General features: G+C 41.7%; 1 protein-coding gene across 1 annotated transcript; it reads left to right on the top strand.

Annotated features, from left to right (window-relative positions):
* Positions 1-4666: 4666 nt before the first annotated feature.
* pts (6-pyruvoyltetrahydropterin synthase) lies at positions 4667-22934 on the top strand. The gene is made up of 6 exons (XM_061811089.1): positions 4667-4845; positions 7152-7231; positions 7894-7916; positions 14191-14247; positions 17677-17747; positions 19697-22934. Exons 1-6 carry the CDS (start codon positions 4754-4756, stop codon positions 19818-19820), a joined length of 447 nt encoding a protein of 148 aa, XP_061667073.1. The 5' UTR covers positions 4667-4753; the 3' UTR covers positions 19821-22934.
* Positions 22935-24834: the final 1900 nt, after the last annotated feature.

The following is a 24834-nucleotide window of genomic DNA, read 5'->3' as shown; positions in this document are numbered from 1 at the left end:
AACACATTCCAAAAAAGCTGCTCCTCTATTTGTGTGAATTAGTTTAAGCTTCTGGTTGCTTCCAAGTTTGTCAGGGCCAGAACTTCGGGCTGACCCCAAATGCATGACTCACGAAGCTTAGGAGCAGTTTGGGAAGCGTTTTTATTCAGTTCAAGGTCAGAACACAGGCAGGCAGTCCACGGAGGCAGCAGAAGCAGAATCGCCAGGTGTAAGAGACAGGTCAGAAACGAGGTGGGGTTCGGTGCACGGGGTACCAAGAGCATGTACAAGGAGTTGCGGAACGTGACATAGATACAACAACCTGGCAAAGAACAGACCACACGCAGAGCCATATACAATATCTATGAGCCATAATTACTGGAACGAAGCACCGGTGTGTGCATCTGCTGATTGAGGCATGTGCACGCCGCATCGGGAACTGGCACACCCATGACAGGGACTGGCACGACCATAACAGTACCCCCCCCCACTAACAGCTGGCCCCAGACGGCCCAGGAGCCTCACGATGAAAGTCCCCAATGAGGGAGGGATCAACCACGAACCGGGAAGGGATCCACAACCACTCCTTGGGACCGTAGCCTTCTCAGTCCACTAGGTACTTGACTCCCCTGCCCCAACAGCACGATGACAGGAGCCAGCGCACAGCGTAGACAGGGCTACCATCAACCATGCAGGGGGGGAAGAGGTGGTCCAGCAGTGTCAATGGAGACACTCGAGCCAGCTTGAGTAGACTGACGAGGAAGGTTGGATGAATCCACATTCTATTCGGGAGTTTCAGCTTCATTGTGACCAGGTTGAGCTGTGTGATCGTGAATGGACCGACGAACCTGGGAGCAAGCCTACGTGTTTCTACCCTGAGTGGGAGGCCCTTACCCGACAGCCAGACACGTTGCCCCACTTTGTAATCCGGCGCCGTCATCCATTTGCGGTCCGCCGCGGCCTTATAGGAGCGTCCCTTGCAAATAAGCATCTTTCTGGCTCACTCCCAGGTCCGTTTACAGCGTCTCACCATGACCAAAGCTGATGGCACCGATGAGTCGGCATCTAAAGATGGGAAGAGAGAGGGGGGATACCCATGCACGACGTGGATGGGAGACATACCTGTGGACACAGAAGGAAGGGAGTTATGCGAGTACTTGATCCAACTTAGCTGCTGACTCCATGATCTTGGGTCACGAGAGGCCAGGCATCAGAGACCAATCTCCAGGTCCTGGTTAACCCGTTCAGTCTGGCTGTGGGACTCTGGATGAGGACAGACTCAAGGTGCCCTCTGTGAGTACGCAAAATTCCTTCCAGAAACGGGAGATGAATTGGGGGGCCCTGTCAGACACCACGTTGGTGGGCAAGCCATGATTTTTTGGTGTGCAAACCGGGCCCTCATTGACGTACTCCTTGACGTCCTTTTTAATATTTGGCCACCAAAAACGTTGTTCTATTACCGACTGCGTTTTTGCCATGCCCGGGTGACACACAGTGTGATTGGTGTGGGCCCAGTCTATTACCCTTCCCCTTAGCAGGGGAACGATATATAGCCTGTCATTGGGGCAGCCTTCAGGGCTGAGAGATTCCTTTAGCGCATCTTTAACTTGGGTCTCGATTTCCCAGGTGAAGACTGAGACGAAACAAGCGTCGGGGATGATAGGGGCGTGGTTGGACTCGGTTCTCTCCCCTTCATGCATACGTGACAGCACATCGGGTTTCCCGTTCTTTGTCCCTGGCTGATAGGTCATCACAAAGTGGTACTGCGTAAAATAGATCGCCCACCTTGCTTGTCTGGCTGGCGTTAAGACTCTTGTCTGATTTAATATATTTTACATTTTGTTGTCCGTTAGTACCAACAACGGGACCTGCATCCCCTCTAACCAATGTCTCCATTCTGACATGGCTGTCTAGACTGCAAGCAGTTCGCGGTCTCTGAGGTTATAATTTTGCTCCGCCGGAGTTAGCTTTTTGGAAAGGAATGTGCAGGGGTGTAGTAGTGAGGCCCAGCTATCTCTCGGGGTTTGGCCGGCCTCTTCCTTCTCTGCCTTCAGGGACGAGAGACATGTGCGTGTGCACTTAGCTCCCAAGGATTCGATTTGTCCGGTCGACCAGTCAATATGGGGGTGATGTATTTTCAGCCATGGTTTCCCCAGGAGTAGGTTAATACCTGGGGTGTCAAAAATATGGAAGCTGCTGAGTTCCGTGTCCGAGTTGTGAAATGTCAGGGTGAGCGTCTTAGTTTGGCGGGTCATCTTGCTGAGGAAGCTGCCATTTACCCCATAAGGCTTCTGGGGGTGTTGTACTGTGAAAGCCCTCAGGCCATGGTTTTGACCAGCTGAGAACTTAAAAGATTGGCATCCGAACCCGAGTTTATGCATGCCGTTGTCTTAAGTGACTGTCGTCCTGAACACAAGGTGACGCGAGGAAGTGCTTGGTCCATACTGTCTCGAATGAGGTTGAGACACACCCTCGTCCGGGTTCAGGGTGAGGTTCCAGCTGGTTTGTCTGGACAGCGGGTCACAGTGTGCCCCGACTGCCCGCAGTAGAAGCAGAGGCCCTCCCTCTGCCAGCGTAGACATTCCTCAGGTGATGGGCGGGGGCAGTCCGGCTGCCCGAGTTTCTTCCCTTCATCAGACGTACCTGGAGGAGTTATAGTGTCCGTGATATGTGTCGGCCTGTCCCTCCGCCAGGCACTGTCTATGTCTTTTTGGCAAGTCCAGCGGGATCAGCTGGTCCTTTACCGCGAGGGACAGCCCCTAAAGGAATGCATCAAGGAGTGCCCTGTAGTTCTCGGCTGCCAGAATGCGTAACTCGATCACGTAATCAGAGACTCTGCGTCATCAGAGACTCTGCGTCGACCCTGCTGTAGCGTGATCAGCAAGGTCGCTGCCTCGCATTCAGGTGATGTGTACTAAAAGACCTCCACCATTGCCGTGATGAAGGACGCCCAGGTTCGTCACGTGTCTGTGCTGTGGCTCCATTCTGCGGTAGCCCAGGCTTCTGCCCTCCCCATGAGGTGTGAGATCACAAACGCAACTTCAGTGGTAAAGACAGCAGACTGCAACTCAAAGTGCAGCTCACATTGGACAATGAAGGGCTTAATATTACACCCGATGGATCCGGACTGGTGCCGGCACGACTGGACAAGGATGTGAGCCGGGTAATTACCTCCTACAGCTGGCTCCTTCAAGTTCAGCGAGACATCGACCTTGGAGCTGGAGAGCGTGGTGCACCAGATCCGAGTCGGCTGGGCCCATGTTATGGCCAGATCGTTCTGTCAGGGCCAGTACTTGGGGCTGAACCTAAGTGCAGAATTCACAAGGCTTCGGAACAGTTTGGGAAACATCTTTATTTAGTCCAAGGTCAAAACACAGGCAGGCAGTCCACAGAGGCAGCAGTAGCAGGATTGGCAGGCGTAAGAGACGGGTCAGGAACGAGGCGGGCTTCGGTACACACTGTAGCAAGAGGATGGACAAGGAGTTGCAGGAACATGAAATAAATACAACGATCTGGCAAAGGCTAGACTGCACGCATGGCCATATATCTGTGAGGGATAATTACTGGGACAAGGCACCGGTGTGCGCATCTGCTGATTGAAGCAGGTGGGTGCCGCATCGGGGACTGGCACAGCCATGACAAAGTTGGCTGTTATTCTATACTGAACAAACAGTTTCTTTAATGGACTGTACTGAAGAAATCAAAGGCTTTCATTCATACTGAGGTATTTATTTATTTTATGTTATTCATAAATCTGTCTTTGTCCTGTCCTCCAATAATCTCCGCACTGCACACATAAAGTTTCTGTTTCACCCCTGATCGAGGATCTACTCCTCAAAGAACCAAGTCTTGCATGGATAAACATGATCCCATACAGAAACAATTGATAAATAAATAAACCTTCATTGAAAAATCCCTGGAGCCAGTGGAGAATTAATTTTGTAGTCCACTGAGTGAGCAAGAGGCGAGTTCTCAAATTAAACTAATCCGTTTTGTGTGATTATCCTTTGTGTTTCAGGTAGGACATATTATTTTTGATTGTCACGGCTGAAGAGATGTCGCTCCCCCACATGTGAAGATTTTTGGTGGTAACAAAGTCACTCTTAAAACACTTTAAACCACAGGATAACTATGTTAGGACAAAAAAGTATGTGGTATGTGGGAGGGAGGAAATGGTGACATAAAGACCATGAGGCAACATGATTTCTCAAAGACCATTCTATGTGAACATTGTTTTAAGTGTTTTTTTTTTTTTTTTTTAAGATGAAGCATGTGAGACTTTCAGAGATTGAGCAGATAAAGCAGCCAATTGAAGGTGAGATCTCTTGGTATGGTAAAGAAGCAAGCTCCCGCACTATTGACCACTGTAAGAAATTATGGGACAAAAGACAAATTGTGCTCGCGAAACGTGGGAAGCTGAATGCACATCACATCTTTTTAACTTATTTTAATGAAGGCAAGATGTTGTCCATTTAACTTTTATAGGTCGACATTTACTTTGTTATGTCATGATCAGTGAACCCCCCCCCCCCAAAAAAAAAAAAAATAAATAAATAAACTATTTTATTATCACTCCCATATATGCGTGACTGGGAAAGATTCCAAGAACAGAGGACTGGAGGGGCATTGGTGTGAATGTGTGATTCATCATGTGAGCGTTGAAACACGCCCCCCTTTTTAAGCCAATGGTCACGCTGGATGAGTCACGGGAGGCTGGGAGCTCCTCGGCAGCAGTTTTTCTAATCATAATCCCCAGTACGCTCGCCAGTTGAATATGACTGGATCCGCCATGAATAACGGTATCGTGGAGCGCGTGGGATACATCACCCGGGTCCAGAGCTTCAGCGCATGCCACCGCCTGCACAGGTACGCTTGTTGTCCTTCAGACCAAATGATAACATGTTTTCAGGATGTTTATAGGTCTGGTTGGCCACCCTGTTAGCAAGTACAGTGTACTTCGCCTACGCAAGCATGGAACGTGCGATCTTATCCACGCTCATCCCATCGCTGCGTGGTTTTACATACGTTCACATTTTTCTTTCTTTTTTTTTTAAATTTGATTGAAATTATTGTTTTTGCTGTCATGGAGTTAGACAACTACAGTCTGAGCTGCGTTCACATTTACGGGAAACAAAACTAAACAACGCTTACCCTGTCAACTTACTTTTCTCGATTACAGGCAAAACATGCTTATATTCCTGAATTATTTCGTCAATGTTTCCCACATACTGTACTCTTCATTTATTTAGTTTAAATTTAGAGATATATTGTGCAGATCCCCCCACCCCCTGCTACTCAACCAGACAATGGATTGCAATTGTATTGTCGAACAATCTAATCCTATACTCATGCTAATGTTTTTGCATTGCTTGAACTATCATCATAGTGGTAATTTTATATAATTTAATCAATGACGGGAAAGACATATGGCCCACCGAATTTCCTTTGGAAAAGCCATACATATTTGTAGTTATCATTCAAAAGGTGACAATGGCGTCTAAGGAAATGTATTCAAAAAGTAATAATAATTAAAAAAAAAATAATGGCAAAATCCTTCCCATTAGCTATCACAAATGAAGTTTAATAATTAGCAACATGTTTTATATAGATGCTATTTACATTTTTTTGTACATTATTTTTCACCAGGTGGCACGGTGACTCACCTTGAAAGCGTTGGCCTCACAGTTCTGAGGACCTGGGTTCAATCCTGGCCCTCCCTGTGTGGAGTTTGCATGTTCTCCCCGTGCTTGCATGGGTTTCCTCCAGGCCCTCCGGTTTCCTCCCACATCCCGAAAACATGCAACATTAATTGGACACTCTAAACTGCCCCTAGGTGTGATTGTGAGTGTGGCTGTTTGTCTCGATGCGCCCTGCGATTGACTGGCAACCAGTTCAGTGTGTACCCTGCCTCCTGTCGTTGACAGAAAATGGATGGATGGATATTTTTCACCAATTATTTCTTTCTTTTTCATCTAAATCAACACAAAATGCATCTTAGTGTCCTCATAGTCCTGTGTTTTGTTTTTTACTAATAGCCCTTCTTTATCACTTTAGCTATCTTTACCACTCTATGCCATGCTAGACAGCGTCATTATTGTTATTGCAACACACCAGAGGGATCTGTGAGCTGAAGTGCCTGGATAAGGCAGGCATTTGTATTCACACAGAAACTATCCATCCATCCATCCATTTTCTTTGCCACTTATCCTCATGAGGGTTGCGGGGAGTGATTGAGCCTATACGAGCTGTCAACAGGCAGGAGGCGGGGTACACCCTGAACTAGTTGCCTGCCAATCGCAGGGCACATAGAGACAGAAAACAATCGCACTCACAATCACACCTTGGGCAATTTAGAGTGTCCAATTAATGTTGCCTGTTTTTGGGGTGTGGGAGGAAACCAGAGTGCCCGGAGAAAACCCACGCAGGCACGGGGAGAACATGCAAACTCCACACAGGCGGGTCTGGGATTGAACCCGGGACCTCAGAACTGTGAGGCCAATGCTTTATCAGCTGAACCACCGCGCTTTAGTGAAAGTGTCACTACTAGGGTTGCTCATCAAGAATTGAGAACCGCTTGGAATCGCAATGAATGTTCTGGTTCTCTGGCAAGCCCTCAAATTAAAAAAAAATTGCAGTTCCCTTTTTTGATGCATAGTCTGCTGAAGAAGTGATGAAAACCACCAAAGAAGTGACAAACACCAACAAAGAAGAACCACTGTATGTTTTTACTATTATTGCGAATGAATATAAAAAACAACAGTGTTATGCGGTTCATAAGTAGTTCGGATGCTTTGTGCACTTGTATCCGAATGATTTGAAACACAACACGTCTATTGTCTAACTCACCCGATTTTTATGAAACTGTCTTTTCCATTATGTCCTTTAGTCTTTAGCCTCACACACGAAATGTATTTTGACCGGACACCCCGATTTGCTCTGTCAATAAGGATCGCCTTTACTTTGAAGACCTAGAATTCTAAATAGGACGTTATACATTGCTGTTTCAAGACAGGTTGGTGTGAATTGTTTGCACAAAAAATAAAGTAAAACAAAGGTGAGGTATACCATGAGGCAGAACTTGTGAGACTTGTTTCCATTGTCATGCTTTGTCTTTACCCCGGAAAGTAGACTACACTCTACTGTATGGCTCATGTTTATCATCTCTTTTGTAGCATTCATCTGACCGATGAAGATAATGTAAAAGTCTACGGGAAATGTAACAATCCTCACGGGCATGGACACAACTACAGAGGTTGGTTGAGTTTTTGCTGAAGAAGCACAACTGGTAAACTCACTTTGTGAAAACAAGACAAATAGTAATGGAGGTCATCATGTGATTTTGTTTTGAAATCTTCGCTACTGTTGCATATCGTATCTGTGAACGTAAACGTGCATATTTGAGAGATGTGGACTAGGTAATGTGGACAGTTTCAGTTTAAAGTTATTTGTACTTACTCTGGCACGTCACTGTGCAAATGACGTCAAATGATTATTAAGAGCTCCTACAGTCATATAATCATGGCCGACTTCATTTGGACAAATATTTGTATGGTTCTGCAAGTAGTTGGAATTGTTTCCACGCTATGCAGATGACAGGGACAGAAATCTGACAAAATGTACTTCCATGGGGAGAATAAAAAAACAACTTTTTATTAGGGTAGAGAGAATCTCGATGAATGGGCTGAGCACCTCTTTCGATGTAGACCGCAAATGAGTAGCGACTAATTCAACAAGTAATGGAATGAACAAGTAGTGCAGCATATTTGACATCAGTTACTTCAAGACTATTAAAACAAAATGCATGTTACGCAATCAACCGAATTCTTAGTTGACCTATTACAATAGTCAAGTCTTACAATTGCAGCACTGTTCAATGTTTCCCAATCATTAACCTTAACTTATTTCCTTCTACAGTGGAGGTTACAGTGCGTGGAAAGGTGAGTATAAGGCTTTTTTTTCCCTCAACCTCCCATTAGACCTGATCATCTCTAAGGATGTTGAGATTTTATCACTTAACAGGATATGGCTATTTCTGACCACTTTTGTGTATTTTTTGAACTGCAAGTTATTCCAAAAGTTTAGACAAGTTTAGAAAAGGTACATAAATGAGAGTATTGCCTCTATGTTTATGGAGAGTGTAGGTGTGCCAGAAACTGTGAATGCTAAGACAGTTGACGAACTTTTGGACAATTTCACCCTGATAATGTCAAATGCCATGAATGCTGTCAGTCCTGTTAAAACTAAGACTATCCTTTGGTGACCTAGAACACTGTGGAGGACCACAAAGATGGTCAGGAGCTCTAAATCATAGTGTAGTAAAGCCCAAACTCCAAATTGACTACGACCTCTACAGACAGTCTATAATTTTAACCAAGCGTTAGTCAGGCCTCGACAGCAACACTTTGTTCAATTGAGTTGTTGTGTCACTGTCTAAAGCAGATAAATGACTGGATGAGACAAAATTTTCTTCCACTAAACCACAACAAAACTGGGATAATTGTTCTTGACAATAACGAAAAAGGAATTGCTGTGAAGCAAATACCTGGACTCGCTTTCTTTAAAAACCGAAGACCAAGTCTGAAACCTTGGCGATCTTATAGATTCTGACCTGAATTTCAACAGTCATATCAATTACTAAATTACTAAAACTGCCTTTTACCATCTGAAGAAAATATATAGTTCAGGCTTGCATGTGCAAAGCACACCAGGAGAAGCTCATCCATGATTTTATATAGAGTAGACTTGACTATTGTAATATTCTTCTGACTATACTCTCAAAAAGAGCAGCTCATTCAGAATGGTGCAGCCCAAGTTGTGATCAAAACAAATAGGTCAGAGCATATAACTCCAATTCTAAAGTCTTTACGCTGGCTTTCAGTCCGCTTTATAGTCTATTTCAAAGTTCTGTTCTTCTTCTTCTTTTCCTTTCGGCTTGTCCTGTTAGGGGTCGCCACAGCGTGTCATCTTTTGCCATCTTAGCCTATCTCCTGCATCTTCCTCTCTAACCCCAACTGCCCTCATGTCTTCCCTCACCACATCCATAAACCTTCTCTTTGGTCTTCCTCTCGCTCTTTTGCCTGGGAGCTCTATCCTCAGCATCCTTCTACCAATATACTCACTCTCTCGCCTCTAAACTTGTCCAAACCATTGAAGCCTGCTCTCTTGAATCTTGTCTCCAAAACATCCAACTTTGGCTGTCCCTCTAATGAGCTCATTTCTAATCCTATCCAACCTGGTCACTCCGAGCGAGACCCTCAACATCTTCATTTCTGCCACCTCCAGTTCTGCTTCCTGTTGTTTCTTCAGTGCCACCGTACATCATGACAGGCCTCACCACTGTTTTGTAAACTTTGCCCTCCATCCTAGCAGAGACTCTTCTGTCACATAACACACCAGACACCTTTCGCCAGCTGTTCCAACCTGCTTGGACCCGTTTCTTCACTTCCTTACCACACTCACCATTGCTCTGGATTGTTGACCCTAAATATTTGAAGTCGTCCACCCTCGCTATCTCTTCTCCCTGTAGCCTCACTCTTGCCCCTCCACTTTTCTCATTCACGCACATATATTCTGTTTTACTTCGGCTAATCTTCATTCCTATCCTTTCCAGTGCATGTCTCCATCTTTCTAATTGTTCCTCTGCATGCTCCCTGCTTTCACTGCATATCACAATATCATCTGCGAACGTCATGGTCCAAGGGGATTCCAGTCTAACCTCATCTGTCAGCCTATCCATGAACACCGCAAACAGGAAGGGGCTCAGAGCTGATCCCTGATGCAGTCCCACCTCGACCTTAAATTCCTCTGTCACACCTAAGGCACACCTCACCATTGTTCTGCTGCCATCATACATGTCCTGTACTATTTTAACATACTTCTCTGCCACACCAGACTTCCGCATGCAGTACCACAGTTCCTCTCTTGGTACTCTGTCATAGGCTTTCTCTAGATCCACAAAGACACAATGTAGCTCCTTCTGACCTTCTCTGTACTTTTCCACTAGCATCCTCAAGGCAAATAATGCATCTGTGGTACTCTTTATAGGCATGAAACCATACTGTTACTCACAGATACTTACTTCTGTCCTGAGTCTAGCTACACTACTCTTTCCAATAACTTCATTGTGTGGCTCATCAACTTTATTTCTCTATAGTTCCCACAGCTCTGAAGATCCCCTTTGTTCTTAAAAATGGGAACTAGAACACTTTTCCTCAATTCTTCAGGCATCTTTTCGCCCGCTAGTATTCTGTTGAATAAGTTGGTCAAAAACTCTACAGCCATCTCTCCAAATTGCTTCCATACCTCTACCGGTATGTCATCAGGACAAACTGCCTTTCCATTTTTCATCCTTTGTAGTGCCTTTCTGACTTCCCCCTTAGTAATCATTGCCACTTCCTGGTCCTTCACACTTGGCTCTTCAACTCTTCCTTCTCTCTCATTTTCTTCATTCGTCAACTTCTCAAAGTATTCTTTCCATCTATTTAGCACACTACTGGCACCAGTCAACACATTTCCATCTCTATCCCTCTGTCTGGCCAACCTGTAGAGATCCTTTTCTTCTTCTTTCGTGTCCAACCTGGTGTACATGTCTTCATATGCCTCTTGTTTAGCCTTTGCCACCTCTACCTTTGACCTACGTCGCATCTCGATGTACTCCTTTCGCCTCTCCTCAGTCCTCTCAGTATCCCACTTCTTCTTCGCTAATCTCTTTCCTTGTATGACTCCTTGTATTTTGGGGTTCCACCACCAAGTCTCCTTCTCCCCTTTCCTACCAAAAGACACACCAAGTACTCTCCTGCCTGTCTCTCTGATTACCTTGGCTGTCGTTGTCCAGTCTTCCGGGAGCTTCTGCTGTCCATCGAGAGCCTGTCTTACCTCTTTCCGAAAGGCCGCACAACATTCTTCCTTTCTCAGCTTCCAGAACATGGTTCTCTGCTCGACCTTTGTCTTCTTAATCTTCCTACCCACCACCAGAGTCATCCTACACAGCACCATCCTATGCTGTCGAGCTACACTCTGCCCTACCACTACTTTACAGTCAGTAACCTCCTTCAGATTACATCGTCTGCATAAAATACCTCCGCTCTTGTAGGTCACTCTATGTTCCTCCCTCTTCTGGAAATAAGTGTTCACTACAGCCATCTCCATCCTTTTTGCAAAGTCCACCACCATCTGCCCTTCAAAGTTCCTTTCCTGGATGCCGTACTTACCCATCACTTCTTCATCGCCCCTGTTTCCTTTACCAATATGTCCTTTACAATCTGCACCAATCACAACTCTCTCGCTGTCTGGGATGCTCAGAACTACTTCATCTAGTTCCTTCCAGAATTTCTCTTTCAACTCTTGGTCACATCCTACCTGTGGTGCATAGCCGCTAACCACATTATACATAACACCCTCAATTTCAAATTTTAGTCTCATCACTCGATCTGATACTCTTTTCACCTCCAAGACATTCTTAGCCAGCTCTTCCTTTAAAATAACCCCTACTCCATTTCTCTTCCCATCTACTCCGTGGTAGGATAATTTAAACCCTGCTCCTAAACTTCTAGCCTTACTACATTTCCACCTGCTCTCTTGGATGGACAGAACATCAACCTTTGTACTATTTTCTCCTATTTTAAAGTTCTGTTACTAGTCTATAAATCACGAAATGGTTTAGGTCCTGAAGATACGAAAGAAATGCTCATGGAATTAAAACCCTGTTGGGCTATGAGATTGACAGGCTGAGGTTGAAAAGAATAGTGGAGTGCAGACTCCAAAGCAAACATTGTGAAGTAGCATTTCGCTATTATGTTCCACAAAAATGGTGGCACAGTAGTCCAGCTCTAGAGCATTGGCCACACAGTTCTGAGGACTGGGGTTTGAATCCCAAACTCCAATGTTCTGCACTGTAAGATGTTTTGATTGTATTTTATTTTCCAAGTAATTTATTTATTTGAACTATTTCAATGCTTATAATCATGTAAAAGACACTATGTCTATGATATGTGCTATATAAGTAAATTTGCTTTGGAGTTTATGTCCAACATATAAGGACTTACAGTGATAAACATATCCTACCAGACCCGTACGATACATCTAAAACATATATGATTAAAATGTTGCACACAATATTTCATTGCTATTTTTTACAAGAACAAAACGATCACATCAGCATTTATTCAGTTGTTTTCATTTCTCAACACTTCCCTTTCTTTCGTCTTCTTCCGCACATCTGACATTGTTTCAACAAGATGAAGGTATGGAGTCTATGACATGTAAAATTGATATCTCATGCTCTCAAAACCACTGCATAACAATTTGGGCCAGACGAATCCTTATATTTTTTATCTTGGAAATCATTTCCGGGCAAGACATTTGTCATAAAGGACAATCTGTACCCATCATCCCACATGACCCCTCGCTCCCACTTGCTCGTAAATTGAGCCTGAACTATTGTTCTTTTCAGTTTGGGAATTTCTTCTTTAAAAAAAAAAAGACTCTTTTCAAGCCATTCTCAATTTTAGTTGTTTCAGCAATTTTCATATTCATTTTCTTGCTAATGTGGGTAAATAATTTAAGCCTAAACTATACTAACATCCTATTACAGTGAAGAAAATAAGTATTTGAACACTCTGCTATATTGCAAGTTCTCCCACTTAGAAATCATGGAGGGCTCTGAAATTTTCATTCCAGTTGCATGTCCACTGTGAGAGAGATAATCTAAAAAGAAAAATCACAATGCATGGTTTTTTTTTTAGTGATTTATCTGTGATAGAGCTGAAAATAAATATTTGAACACCTGAGAAAACCAATGTGAATATTTGTTACAGTAGCCTTTGTTTGCAATTACAGAGGTCAAATGTTTTCTGTAGTTGTTCACCAGGTTTGCACTCACTGCAGGAGGGATTTTTGGCCCACTCCTCCACACAGATCTTCTCTAGATCAGACAGGTTTGTGGACTGTTCTATTAGGTTTTGGTCTGGAGACTGGCGAGGCCACACCAGAATCTTGATATGCTTCTTACGGGGCCACTTCTTGGTTTTCCGGCTGTGTGTCCCTGTCATGTTGAAAAACCCAGCCACGACTCATCTTCAATGCTCTGAGGTTGTTCCCCAAAATCTCACAATACATGGCCGCGGTCATTTTCTCCTTAATACAGTGCAGTCATCCTGTCCCATGTGTAGAAAAATACCACCAAAGCATGATGCTACCACCCCCATGCTTCACAGTAGGGATGGTGTTCTTGGGATGGAGCACATCATTCATCTTCTTCTTCCAAACACCGTGAGTGGAATTATGACCAAAATGTTAAATCTTGGTCTCATCTGACTACAAAACTTTCTCCCAATGACTCCTCTGTATCATCCAAATGGTCATTGGCAAACTTAAGACGGGCCTTGACATGTGCTGGTTTAAGCAGGGGAACCTTCCGTCTCATGCATGATTTCAAACTATGATGTCTCACTGTGTTACCAACAGTCATCTTGGAAATGGTGGTCCCAGCTCTTTTCAGGCCATTGACCAAGTCCTGTTGTGTAGTCCTGGGCTGATTCCTCACCTTTTTAAGGATCATTGAGACCCCATGAGGTGACATCTTGTATGGGGCTCCACTCTGATTGAGATTGACCGTCATGATTAGCTTTTTCCATTTTCTAATGATTGCTCCAACAGTGGACCTTTTTTCACCAAGCTGCTTGGCAATTTTTCCGTAGCCCTTTCCAGCCGTGTGGAGTTGAATAATTTTGTCTCTGGTGTCTTTTGACAGCTCTTTGGTCTTGGCCATGTTACAAGTTTGAGTCTTCCTGATTGTACGGGGTGGACAGGTGTCTTTATGCAGCTAACGACCTCACACAGTTGCATCTGATTCAGGATAATACATGGAGTGGAAGTGGACTTCTAAAGGCGGACTAACAAGTCTTTGAGGGTCATAAATCTAGCTGATAGATAGGTGTTCAAATACTTATTTGCCCCCGTATCACACAAATAAATCGTTAAAAAAATCTTACATTGTGATTTCCTGATTTTTCATTTTAGATTATCTCTGTCACAGTGGACATGCACCTACAATGAAAATTTCAGACCCCTCCATGATTTATAAGTGGGAAAATTTTCACTATAGTAGGGTGTTCAAATCCTGAATTTCTTTACTGAACATGACTACTTCATTTGAAAAAACAGAGAAAACATCAGTTCAACTATTCTATGTGCATGTGTGTTTTTGTGTAGATCGATAATACCACGGGCATGATAATGAACCTGACCGACTTGAAGAGGTGTATAGAGGTAAGACCAATGGAAAAAGTAAAATACAGGAGTATTGTGGTTTTCGGAAGTCTATCTGGAAACTGGAAGTGACATCACTGGATGTGATATCATCAATTGTTGCCAGAAGAAAAACATTTGCATCAACATGATGTGATTGTAGTCGTCATATAAATCCGGGAAAGATCATAATCTTAAAATTTAAAAATACTCTAATTGCTTGTTAATCTATACCATACTACTCACATATCTCAAAATTTCGTGAGAATGTTCGTGAGAATGAATGCTGGAACCTAATCCCAGCTATCTTCGGGCAGTAGGTGAGGTAGTCCCTGAACTGGTTGCCAGCCAATTGCAGTGCACGAAACATGGAATTCACATTTTTTCAATTGACAATTATAAAATACTGATTTTTAAACATTTCAAAACCCTTAAAACCTCAAATCATGGATGTTAGTAAGTCAACAAATGTGTACTAATTCCATTAAAAACTACATTGATTCAATCACTCATTTGTCGTTTAGTTTACAACTAAAGGTAAAGTTGAATAGTGATGAAGTCTTATCCTCTTTTTAATTTTCATAGAAAACATATTGAAATTTCAGTATGTAACGGAATGCAACTTTTTTTTTTTTTTTTTTTTTTTTTTTTAAATCACACGGTACCGGCCTTTTCCTATCTTGAGACCATCTGTTCCATTTTGGAACATAGACTATATATAAGTACTGTATTAACCTACCAATTTTGAAACATGAAATTGATGCTGCCGATAAACTAAAAATCTAGTTAATGGTGTAAATAGGCTTACAAGATTTTTGAAGAAACTTGGAATTATAGTATATTGGCTGTATCTCTGTGGGGGAGGGGTTCGAGATCTTGTCGATAAATACACTAATGCCATGTTAAGTGAAATGTGTGGAAAATTGAAACTAACAAGGGCACCAACGCTAGTTGGTGGATGAACATTGAAATGTTTAAATATTGTATGATCCTACTGCAGTAAAGTGAATTTGTTCAGTGCTGCAGCAGTCAAGTAATTCACAGTTATGTTTAAATAATGGAATGTTATATCCTACTTCAGTGGCGTGATTGGATGAAATCCATAAGGAGAAATATAGATGACATTGTGAAGTTGTACATTAAAAGTAACAAAGGCATCACCCACGTTCTTAATGACCGTGAAAATAACAATATATGAATCCTGTGAAAAAAGTGTGAGGTCAAGTCTGTGCATGTGCGTACACGGCTTTCACGGGGTCCTCTAAAAAAATGAAGTTGATGTATTTCCGATTGTTTATAAGAACACAGAGTACAATGTTGAAAAGTCACACGGTCGTGCGCTTGGATCGACAAGTGAAGTTTTGAAATACATATGCTGTGAATAATGCACCCTGCCTCCTGCCCGTTGACAGCTGTGATAGGCTCCAGCACTCCTGCAAACCTTGTGAGGATAAGAGGCTAAGAAAATGTATGGATGCTATGAATTAACAAGCAAGTGGGGGCTTTTTCAAACTTAAGAATCTTTACCAGATTTATTTAAGGAGCACAAACTCAGCATGTTGCATTTTTTTTCTCACTTTTTGTGTTTTTTTTTTAACCACTTTTATTAAAGCAAAAAGTTGATAATCGGATGATCGTACTGGGAAAACTAAAGAGAAGTTGTGTGTTTACAATATAAGTATTTTGGTGATAATGTCACCATGTCGCAATTAATTGATCTGAAGAAACTCACAATCAAATGTTACTAAAGTCAAAGGCAGGCAAAGTACATCAATACTTACTTTAAAAAGTATTGTAAGAATTTTCTGATGACAAAATGTTATTGTAGCAGTAATTCAGATTTTTATAAATATTGCAAATTTATAGTTTTGCACTTAAAATGATTGCATGTGAAGAAAAATTTGTCAAATAATTCAAACTACCAAAAGCCCTAACACTTGTTTGTAGGTGACGATGGAAATATTTGAATATTTTAAGTGTATAGTGTAAATTATCCTTTCAACCAGGCGTCGGGAACCTATGGCTCTTTGGGTAGTTGCGTATGGCTCGCAGAGCCCACATAACAACATACTGTACATGCGATTTCTGTCGTGCAGAGAAGGTTTGTCCTTGTGGGGTTGCCATATTTTAGTGTGGTAGTCAATGTCTACAGGCGCAGAAGGGTCTAACCCCGATCGTGTTGGAACAAGTAATTATAAAAACACTTCTGATAAAGGTCGGTCAAAGAAAAAAATATGAGGAATACTGAAGTTTTCAACAAGAATGGACAGCCTTTGTGGAGAGAGTGTTCTGCTGTGTTTAAATTCACAGATGGAGAGTATGCAAAAGCATTAGTACTTGATGTTGCCAATAAACATTTTGCTAACTTTGCATGAAGACAAGATAATCAAACGAGAAAAAAAAATACATCTTTGTTGGCAAGAACCGTTCACCACTGTACCAGGATGATGGCAAAACAAACTGAATTACGTTCACGATGAACGGATGGAAGTCTCAACGTCTGCTTGAAGCTTAATCTGATGATGTATGAACTCCAAAGCCATCACCAAAACCGTGCAGCACTAGCTGTCACATTAATATTAAGAAGTACTTTTGTCATCATTGTTGAGCAACAGTGTAACAATGTAATTTAAAATAATTCTGAGACTTATTGTATTCTAAAAGTGTTGGTCTTACATAAATGCGCAAATACACTTGTACTTACTTTTTAAAATACTTTATGCCTCTTTTGAAATTACATTTTAAAATATTTGGCCTTTTATGACTCTCTCAGTCGAAAAGGTTCCTGACCCCTGATTTAAACTGTCAAAAGGCATCATGTGTAATTTCTTAATGAACATCAGGATTCCGTACATTTGGTCAAATATACCCTGACACCCCACTTTGACATCACTCAGCTGAAAAAAAAAAAAAAATTAAGATGTATTTTCTACTGTTTATAAGAACAGAGTACACAGCTGCAGTGACTTTGCATAAGGTTTTAAAATCCTAAAGTGAAAAATAGTTTGCGTAACCAGATGGTTTTTCTGCAGACTAATAGGTATTGTAGGTACAATTCCCTCTGCTGGATTTGGTTAGTCCCAAAATACAAGCGGACTTTCACAGAGGAAAGTAAAAAGTTACACATTGTATTTGTAGCCACTCTATTATTGTCATTTTTAACACGTGTGTAATGTTTTTTCTTGCTGTGTCAAACCTGTGTAAAATGGGAATTGTTTTTTAGTATGTGAAATCTGGATTAAAACAAATAAAAATATTAATACAGAAATGCATTTTTCTTCCGCACTTGGCAAAGGTACTGATATACTATAGGTACTATATACTGACCTGAATACTGACACCAGTCTGACAACACAAAGTAAACTTGCATTTCTTTATATTGTAACCGCGTGAAACACGAGACCTACAGTTAAAGCAGAATATAATTCTAGGGATCTCTTCCGTTTTCAGGAAGTCATCATGATTCCGCTTGATCATAAGAACCTGGATAAGGATGTCCCGTATTTCACCAATATTGCCAGGTATGTGTCAACTTCAGCCACACTATAGCTTACTTCTATTCAGACAATGGTAACTATTAAACAGAAGTGGGTATTAATGGTTCTCACAACCCTTGTGAGGATAAGTGACTCAGAAAATGGATGAATGTTATTAACGGTTTACATTTACTCCATTACGGTGGATCAGCTGGTAAAGCATTGGCCTCGCCGTTCTGAGGTCCCGGGTTCAATCCAAGCCTTCCCTGTGTGGAGTCTGCATGTTCTCCCAGTGCCTGCGTGGGTTTTCTCAGAGTACTCCGGTTTCCTCCCACATCCCAAAAACATGCAACAATATTTGGACACTCTAAATTGCCCCAAGGTGTAATTGTGAGCGTGGCTCTTTGTCTCGATGTGCCCTGCGATTGGCTGGCAACCAGTTCAGGGTGTACCCTGCCAGTTGACAGCTGGGATAGGCTCGGCCACTCCCTGCAACCCTCGTGAGGATAAGCGGTAAAGAAAATGGATGGATGGATGGATTTATTCCATTACATTTACTCATGGACCATTTCGGATTGTACTTTTGAGAGTAGTTTGAATTTACTTTAAATTGATAATTTATGTGGAGAAGACTCCATACTTTTACACTGTTACCATGGTCAACATGGCGCTTACTGTACTTCTACTTACATTATGCATGTGCGATATGTTTTTAGTTGAGTCAAATTATTCAAAAGTAGCAGTACTCTTCCTCGAGTACAATATTTGGCTAATCTACTTACCTCTGCTATTAAAGAAGCATTTGTGGTTTGTGTTGCGCTCTGCATGTCGTGAAAAGCCATTGTATGGACTTGGTGTACATCTCATTTCATTATTTGGGTTCGGCTTTCTCCAAACCAAATGACGTGTGTCACAAATGAATTGGCCCTGTGGCTTGAATGTCCATTTTATGCTTTGTTTCTAGTGGAGTTAATATGATCAACACGGTTAAGCGCCACCATCTGCATGTGCACAGCTGATCATGAGTTGGTTTCACTCAGGTCTCGCCTCCCTTACTCGCAGACCATGTTTGTAGTGACTTGTAAATATGCAGTTTTATGTTCATGTGCAATGCAATGAATAAGGTAAGTGGCATTATTTATAATAAGATGATCTAAACAAATCCAAATTGTATCGTGTAAACTTCAAAAATCAAGATCATCAAAACCTTCTTAAGCCACGCAGTCTTTTTGAGTTTTATTGCGTATTTTAAAGTCATTTAAGTTTAAACAACTGCTTCAAACAAAACAAAGTCAACAAAATATCAATATCAATATTTAAACACAAATAATCATCCATCCATCCATCAATTTTCTTAGCTGCTTATCCTCACAAGGGCCGCGGGAGTGCTGGAACCTATCCCAGCTATCAACGGGTAGGATGATGGGTACACCCTGAACTGGTTGCCAGCCAATCGCAGGGCACATGGAGTCCGACAACAGCCACACTCACAATCACACCTGAGGACAATTTTAGAGTTTCCAATGAATGCATGTTTTTGGGATGTGGGAGGAAACTGGAGTGCCCAAAGAAAACCCACGCAGGCACGGGGAGAACATGCAAACCCCACACAGGCGGGGCTGGGATTTGAACACCGGTCCTCAGAACTGTGAGGCCAATGCTCAACAGCTGCTCGACCCTGCGGCCACACTAGTATTAATTTACTTGTATTTTTATCCAATCCACACTGTGCTATAGATACACCCTACCGACTTCACACACACACACACACACACACCACACACACACACACACACACACACACACACACACACACACACAGGTGTTGAAAACATGGGAAAGAGAATCCATGTTATGGGGGATTATACCTCTTCCTTGGAGTGATGAGTGTTGCAAATATAAGATATCACATGCAGCTTATAATGTACATTTGATTTGAATTTGTCTTTTTATTACTACAATTGCTTCTTACTACTTTTTTTCCCCTGTTTTAGCACAACTGAGAACCTGGCTGTTTACATATGGAACAACATGGTGAAGGCAATTGCACCGAACATGCTGTATGAAATCAAAATTCACGAGACCGATAAGAATATTGTCATATACAGAGGAGAGTAGACGTCAAGACGTATTTTCTTTACAAGTGCCGTGTATGAACTTTGTGTGGTTTGTCTACTCCGACCTCATAAAAAGTGTTGTTAGACACATGTGTCTTATCAGGCTGGTACTTTTTTTTAGTTTGGCAAAGTCTTGTTACTTCCATAACAAATGCAGTTTGATTTTATTTATGGATAGCCCCTTGAGATGAACAGCCATCTGTTTTTTTTTGAGAGGGGGCGGGTCACAATAATTTAAAGAGATGCTCAATGTAATTTTTTTTCACTGTAAAAATACATTTTAATCAGCGATTGTGAATGTTTTTGTGTGTGACAAAAATCTGTGTGCATTTCTATTCAAATGAATTCTGAAATGAAATCCTCTCGCCATTTGAGCTCCAGTTCTCAAATCTTCTTCTCTGCGCTTTTTACACCCGACATTGCAATGTTTGGATATTCTAACTGTGAAATCCATAAGCAGTCATTTAGAATTCCATATTTTTGTGTGAGGGTGTGAATCTGCATTTCAATGACACCTAACCTTAGACCTTCCTGGGGCATTAGTCAAAGTTCCAACCAAATCTGACCAGGCTTCATCAATTCATGCAACATCGTTGGCGGGAAACTCGGGGGAATAAAGTATGTGGGGCTGCCTCAGTGCCAATAGCAGCCCTGCCTGTTGGAGTTTGCATGTTCTCCCCATGCCTGCCTGGGTTTTCTCCGGGCACTCCAGTTTCCTCCCACATCCCAAAAACATGCAACATTAATTGGACACTCTAAATTGCCCCTAAGTGTGATTGGGAGTGTAACTGTTGTCTGTCTCCATGTGCCCTGTGATTGGCTGGCAACCAGTTCAGCGTGTACCCCGCATACTGCCCGATGATAGCTGGGATAGGCTGTAAGCACTCCTGCGGCCCTTGTGTGGAAGAGCGGCTCAGAAAATGGATGAATGAATTGATGGTTGTGCAAATGAATTGAAAATATGTCATTCTTACCACCAGATGGCGACCTATCCTAATAGTACTGGTCTACTGGTATATTCACATGAGGTAAATAATTCTATTAATAAGAATAGCTTTGTGAAAATGTAAATAGTTGTGATCTGGATACTGGAAAATTCTTGGACTTTGAACTGGATATAGGATGTCTATTCAAAATGGTGGCATGGCATGTCCTAGAAAAACTATACTAGATACTTTGAAGGTTTGGTATTTCTTTTTTATATTTGTCACCACTTAAACAATAACAATAAAACTCTTCAAGTGAGGGTTAAATTGTAGTTTCTTTAAATAAGGTTCAATGCAAACAGCCTTTTTGGTTGGGAGGCAAAATAATGATTGTATGATGAAGGATTTTGTGGGGTAGGAGTTGGGGGTGGTGGCGCTGGGGGGATAGTGGCCCCATATCCCACTAGATCCACACCTGCTAAATATGACAAACAATGAGCAGCAGCTGCTCAGCTTTACATTCATACCCAACCAAAAGCAGTCCAGTATTAAAAAATGATGGTAAATCCCCTGTATGTCATACAAAAGAAAACGGAGCAAATTAGCACATTTGAATATTTTTTTCTGGATGAACCATAAATTATTGGATTTTTGGAAGGGAAGAAAACTGCTCGGTGGATCTATAGTTGAGCACTGCGATCTCTGCCCTTTGTTCATAATTTCCACTGAACTTGAATGATATACACTACAATAAAGTATTGTAAATGGTTAATAGCATTAACACTTTTTTTTTTTTATGTGGGATGCAATATACTATTTGACTGGACAGCCTCAGGGCCACCACCACTGTACTGCTTCTTGTCCAACAGTAAGTGGTTTTCTTTAGCAAATGGCACTGAGCCAGAGTAAATCCCTGCTGCAGAAACTACAATAACATAAGGGTGTGACAAAGCCATTCTTCTTAAATCTGCAAAATATTCATATGCTAGGAACTTTCTGGAAGAATGTGGAAAGAGTGACTTAATTGTGGTAAATTGTGCTCTTGATATGCTTTTGAATGGCAGACTGCTTATTTAAACATTCTGTATAAGGGGAGTGACTCCTTTCAAATAGTAAAATGTGGTTATAGTATATGATACTTGATGTATCACATTGGCAGTAGCTGTGTTATCCACTTGTGTTTCGGCTTTTGCAACATGTATATTTTCAGAGCTATAAATTCTGAAATTTAAGGCAATGACTACCATAAATTATGAATGCAAAGAGCCGAAAGGTTTTCTCGGAAACTTACTAGCTTATTAAATACAAATTGAATGTTTTTTTTTTTTTTCAGCTCACCTAATTTCGAGCAAATCAGAGGTCAGCCGGTCACCTGGAATGGATTGCGTTTTTTTCTTTCTGCTGCAATAACACATCCCACACAGCAGGGACACATATTTTCCATATGTTTTGCTCCCCTAGGGATACAAAATGTCGATCAAGCTGCAAGTATAAGTGGTAGAAGAGGAATGTGTGCCGTAATCTGTACTTGCGCTCGATGGGCGCCTAATAAGGGTTGATGCTCCCCTCAGTGACATGTGATGAGCTGAGATCATCATCAAAGGAAGCTCACAGATCTTGGAGCTTTACCTGTTTGACCTGCTGCGCTAAAAGTCCGTCGGAATCAGGGAAAACCAGGTCAGGGAAAGCTTTTTCTTATTTTAATTTCGAGACATCTTAACATGGAAAAAAGCTGTGTTTGATGCTCGTTGCTTTTTAGTGTTGCAGTTGCAAACCTGATGTACTTTGCTTTGCACATCACAACACAAATAACTGATAGTGCGGATAATAGTGTGAAACTGGAAAATATACTGTGTATGGAACGGCCTGGCGCCTTGCTAATGACCATCTGTAAATTTTGCAAACTTAAACTTTTTTTTTTCTTTCCCTGAGAGCAAAAGGTTACATTCTTGAACTCACATGTTGACATCCGTTCAACCTGGCACTCTATAAAACATAAGCCAGAAACTGTTAACTGAGTCCTTGTCAGACCAAAATCTTACAATGAGCAAAAATTTTTTTCACACTTTCAGGGTGGTAAAATTTTTAAATGAACATAAACTTGCATAAAAACATGCGTCTCCTTTTGTTGGCGCTGTAATGAAGTAAATATTGTGTATGCTGTGTTTTTGAATCAGAATTAAAATTATTGTTGAAATGGATTGTCCTTTCTTAAATTGGAATGTGTCTTGGCGTTTTCAGCTCACTACAAATTTATTACAATTTAAAGAATCTTGTGTGATTTTTTTTTTTTTTTTTTTTTTTTTTTGCCAGTGTTGCAAACGAGTAGAAGGTGACAACTAATTGACACGATGACACAAAGAGCAGATAAATTAAACTCAAAGAAGATTTATGCAGAAATGCAAACTCCTCAAATTTTTTTGACGTTGCTAATGCCACGAGAAACTCGAGTTTCAGGATTTGACAAAATACTGTCGCAGCAGATATGACAGCAGCATTCTGTTTCTGCTGTGCTGCAAAAATTGTGCCAGTGTTTATTACTTTTTTTAAGAAGACAGATGAAATATATTATCTCAAAATTCATGTTTAAACACACAAGGAATTTTTCTGCCCTGGTACGACATTCAGAACAAAGAACAACATAGCAACAAGAGATAAGTGTGTTAATGTCCAACATTGTGCTAAGGGAGCAGTTTAAAGTGACGAATCATGCGGTCTCCCAAAAAAAAAAAAAAAAAATATATATATATACATAGTGAAAAAAATAAGTATTTGAAAACTCTACTATATTGCAAGTTCTCCCACTTAGAAATCATGGAGCGGTCTGAAATTTTCATTGTAGGTGCATGTCCACTGTGAGAGAGATAATCTAAAAAGAAAAACCCAGAAAATCACAATGTATGATTTTTTTTAATGATTTATTTGTGTGATACAATTACAAATAAGTATTTGAAAACCAATGTTAATATTTGGTACAGTAGCCTTTGTTTGCAATTACAGAGGTCAAACGTTCCTGTAGTTGTTCACCAGGTTTGCACACACTGCAGGAGGGATTTTGGCCCACTCCTCCACACAAATCTTCTCTAGATTAGACAGGTTTCTGGGCTGTCGCTAAGAAACACGGCGTTCACAGCTCCCTCCAAAGATTTTCTATAGGGTTTATGTCTGGAGACTGGCTAGGCCACGCCCGAACCTTGATATGCTTCTTACGGAGCCACTCCTTGGTTTTCCTGGCTGTGTGCTTCGGGTCATTGTCATGTTGAAAGACCCAGCCACGACCTATCCTTCAATGCTTTGACTGAGGGAAAGAGGTTGTTCCCCAAAATCTGACAATATATGGCCGCGGTCATCCTCTCCTTAATACAGTACAGTCGTCCTGTCTCGTGTGGAAAAACACCACCAAAGCATGATGCTACCACCCCCATGTTCACAGTAGGAATGGTGTTCTTGGAATGAAACTCAGCATTCGTCTTCCTCCAAACACGGTCAGTGAAATTATGACCAAAAAGTTAAATCTTGGTCTCATCTGACTACAAAACTTTCTCCCAATGACTCCTCTGTATCATCCACTGGCAAACTTAAGACGGGCCTTGACATGTGCTGGTTTAAGCAGGGGAACCTTCCGTGCCATGCATGATTACAAACCATGACGTCTTAGTGTATTACCAACAGTCACTATGGAAACGGTGTTCACAGCTCTTTTCAGGTCATTGACCAAGTCCTGTCCTGCAGTCCTGGACTGATTCCTCACCTTTCTAAGGATCATAGAGATCCCACGAGGGGATATCTTGCATTGGGCTCCACTCCAATTGAGATTGACCATCATGTTTAGCTTCTTCCATTTTTTAATGATTGCTTCAACAGTGGACCTTTTTTCACCAAGTTCCTTGGCAATTTCTCTGTAGCCCTTTCCAAGACATATGGAGTTGTTGTCTCTGGTTTCTTTGGACAACTCTTTGGTCTTGGCCATATTACAAGTTTGAGTTTTACTGATTGTATGGAGTGGACAGGTGTCTTTTTGCCGTGAACGACCTTACACAGGTACATCTGATTCAGGATAATACATGGAGTGGAGGTGGGCTTTTAAAG

The sequence above is a fragment of the Syngnathoides biaculeatus genome, chromosome 22, assembly GCF_019802595.1.
Source record: "Syngnathoides biaculeatus isolate LvHL_M chromosome 22, ASM1980259v1, whole genome shotgun sequence".
NCBI lineage: Eukaryota > Metazoa > Chordata > Actinopteri > Syngnathiformes > Syngnathidae > Syngnathoides > Syngnathoides biaculeatus.
Note: the sequence above shows the minus strand (reverse complement) of the source record. Positions and strands in the feature narration are given on the sequence as shown.

Bases quoted from the DNA above. Each gene is read 5' to 3' on its own strand.
- pts (XM_061811089.1), top strand. From the start codon at position 4,754: ATGACTGGATCCGCCATGAATAACGGTATCGTGGAGCGCGTGGGATAC. The intron at 7,917-14,190 runs GTGAGTATAAGG...GTTTTTGTGTAG, and splicing joins AGGTTACAGTGCGTGGAAAG to ATCGATAATACCACGGGCAT. The intron at 14,248-17,676 runs GTAAGACCAATG...TTCCGTTTTCAG, and splicing joins ACTTGAAGAGGTGTATAGAG to GAAGTCATCATGATTCCGCT.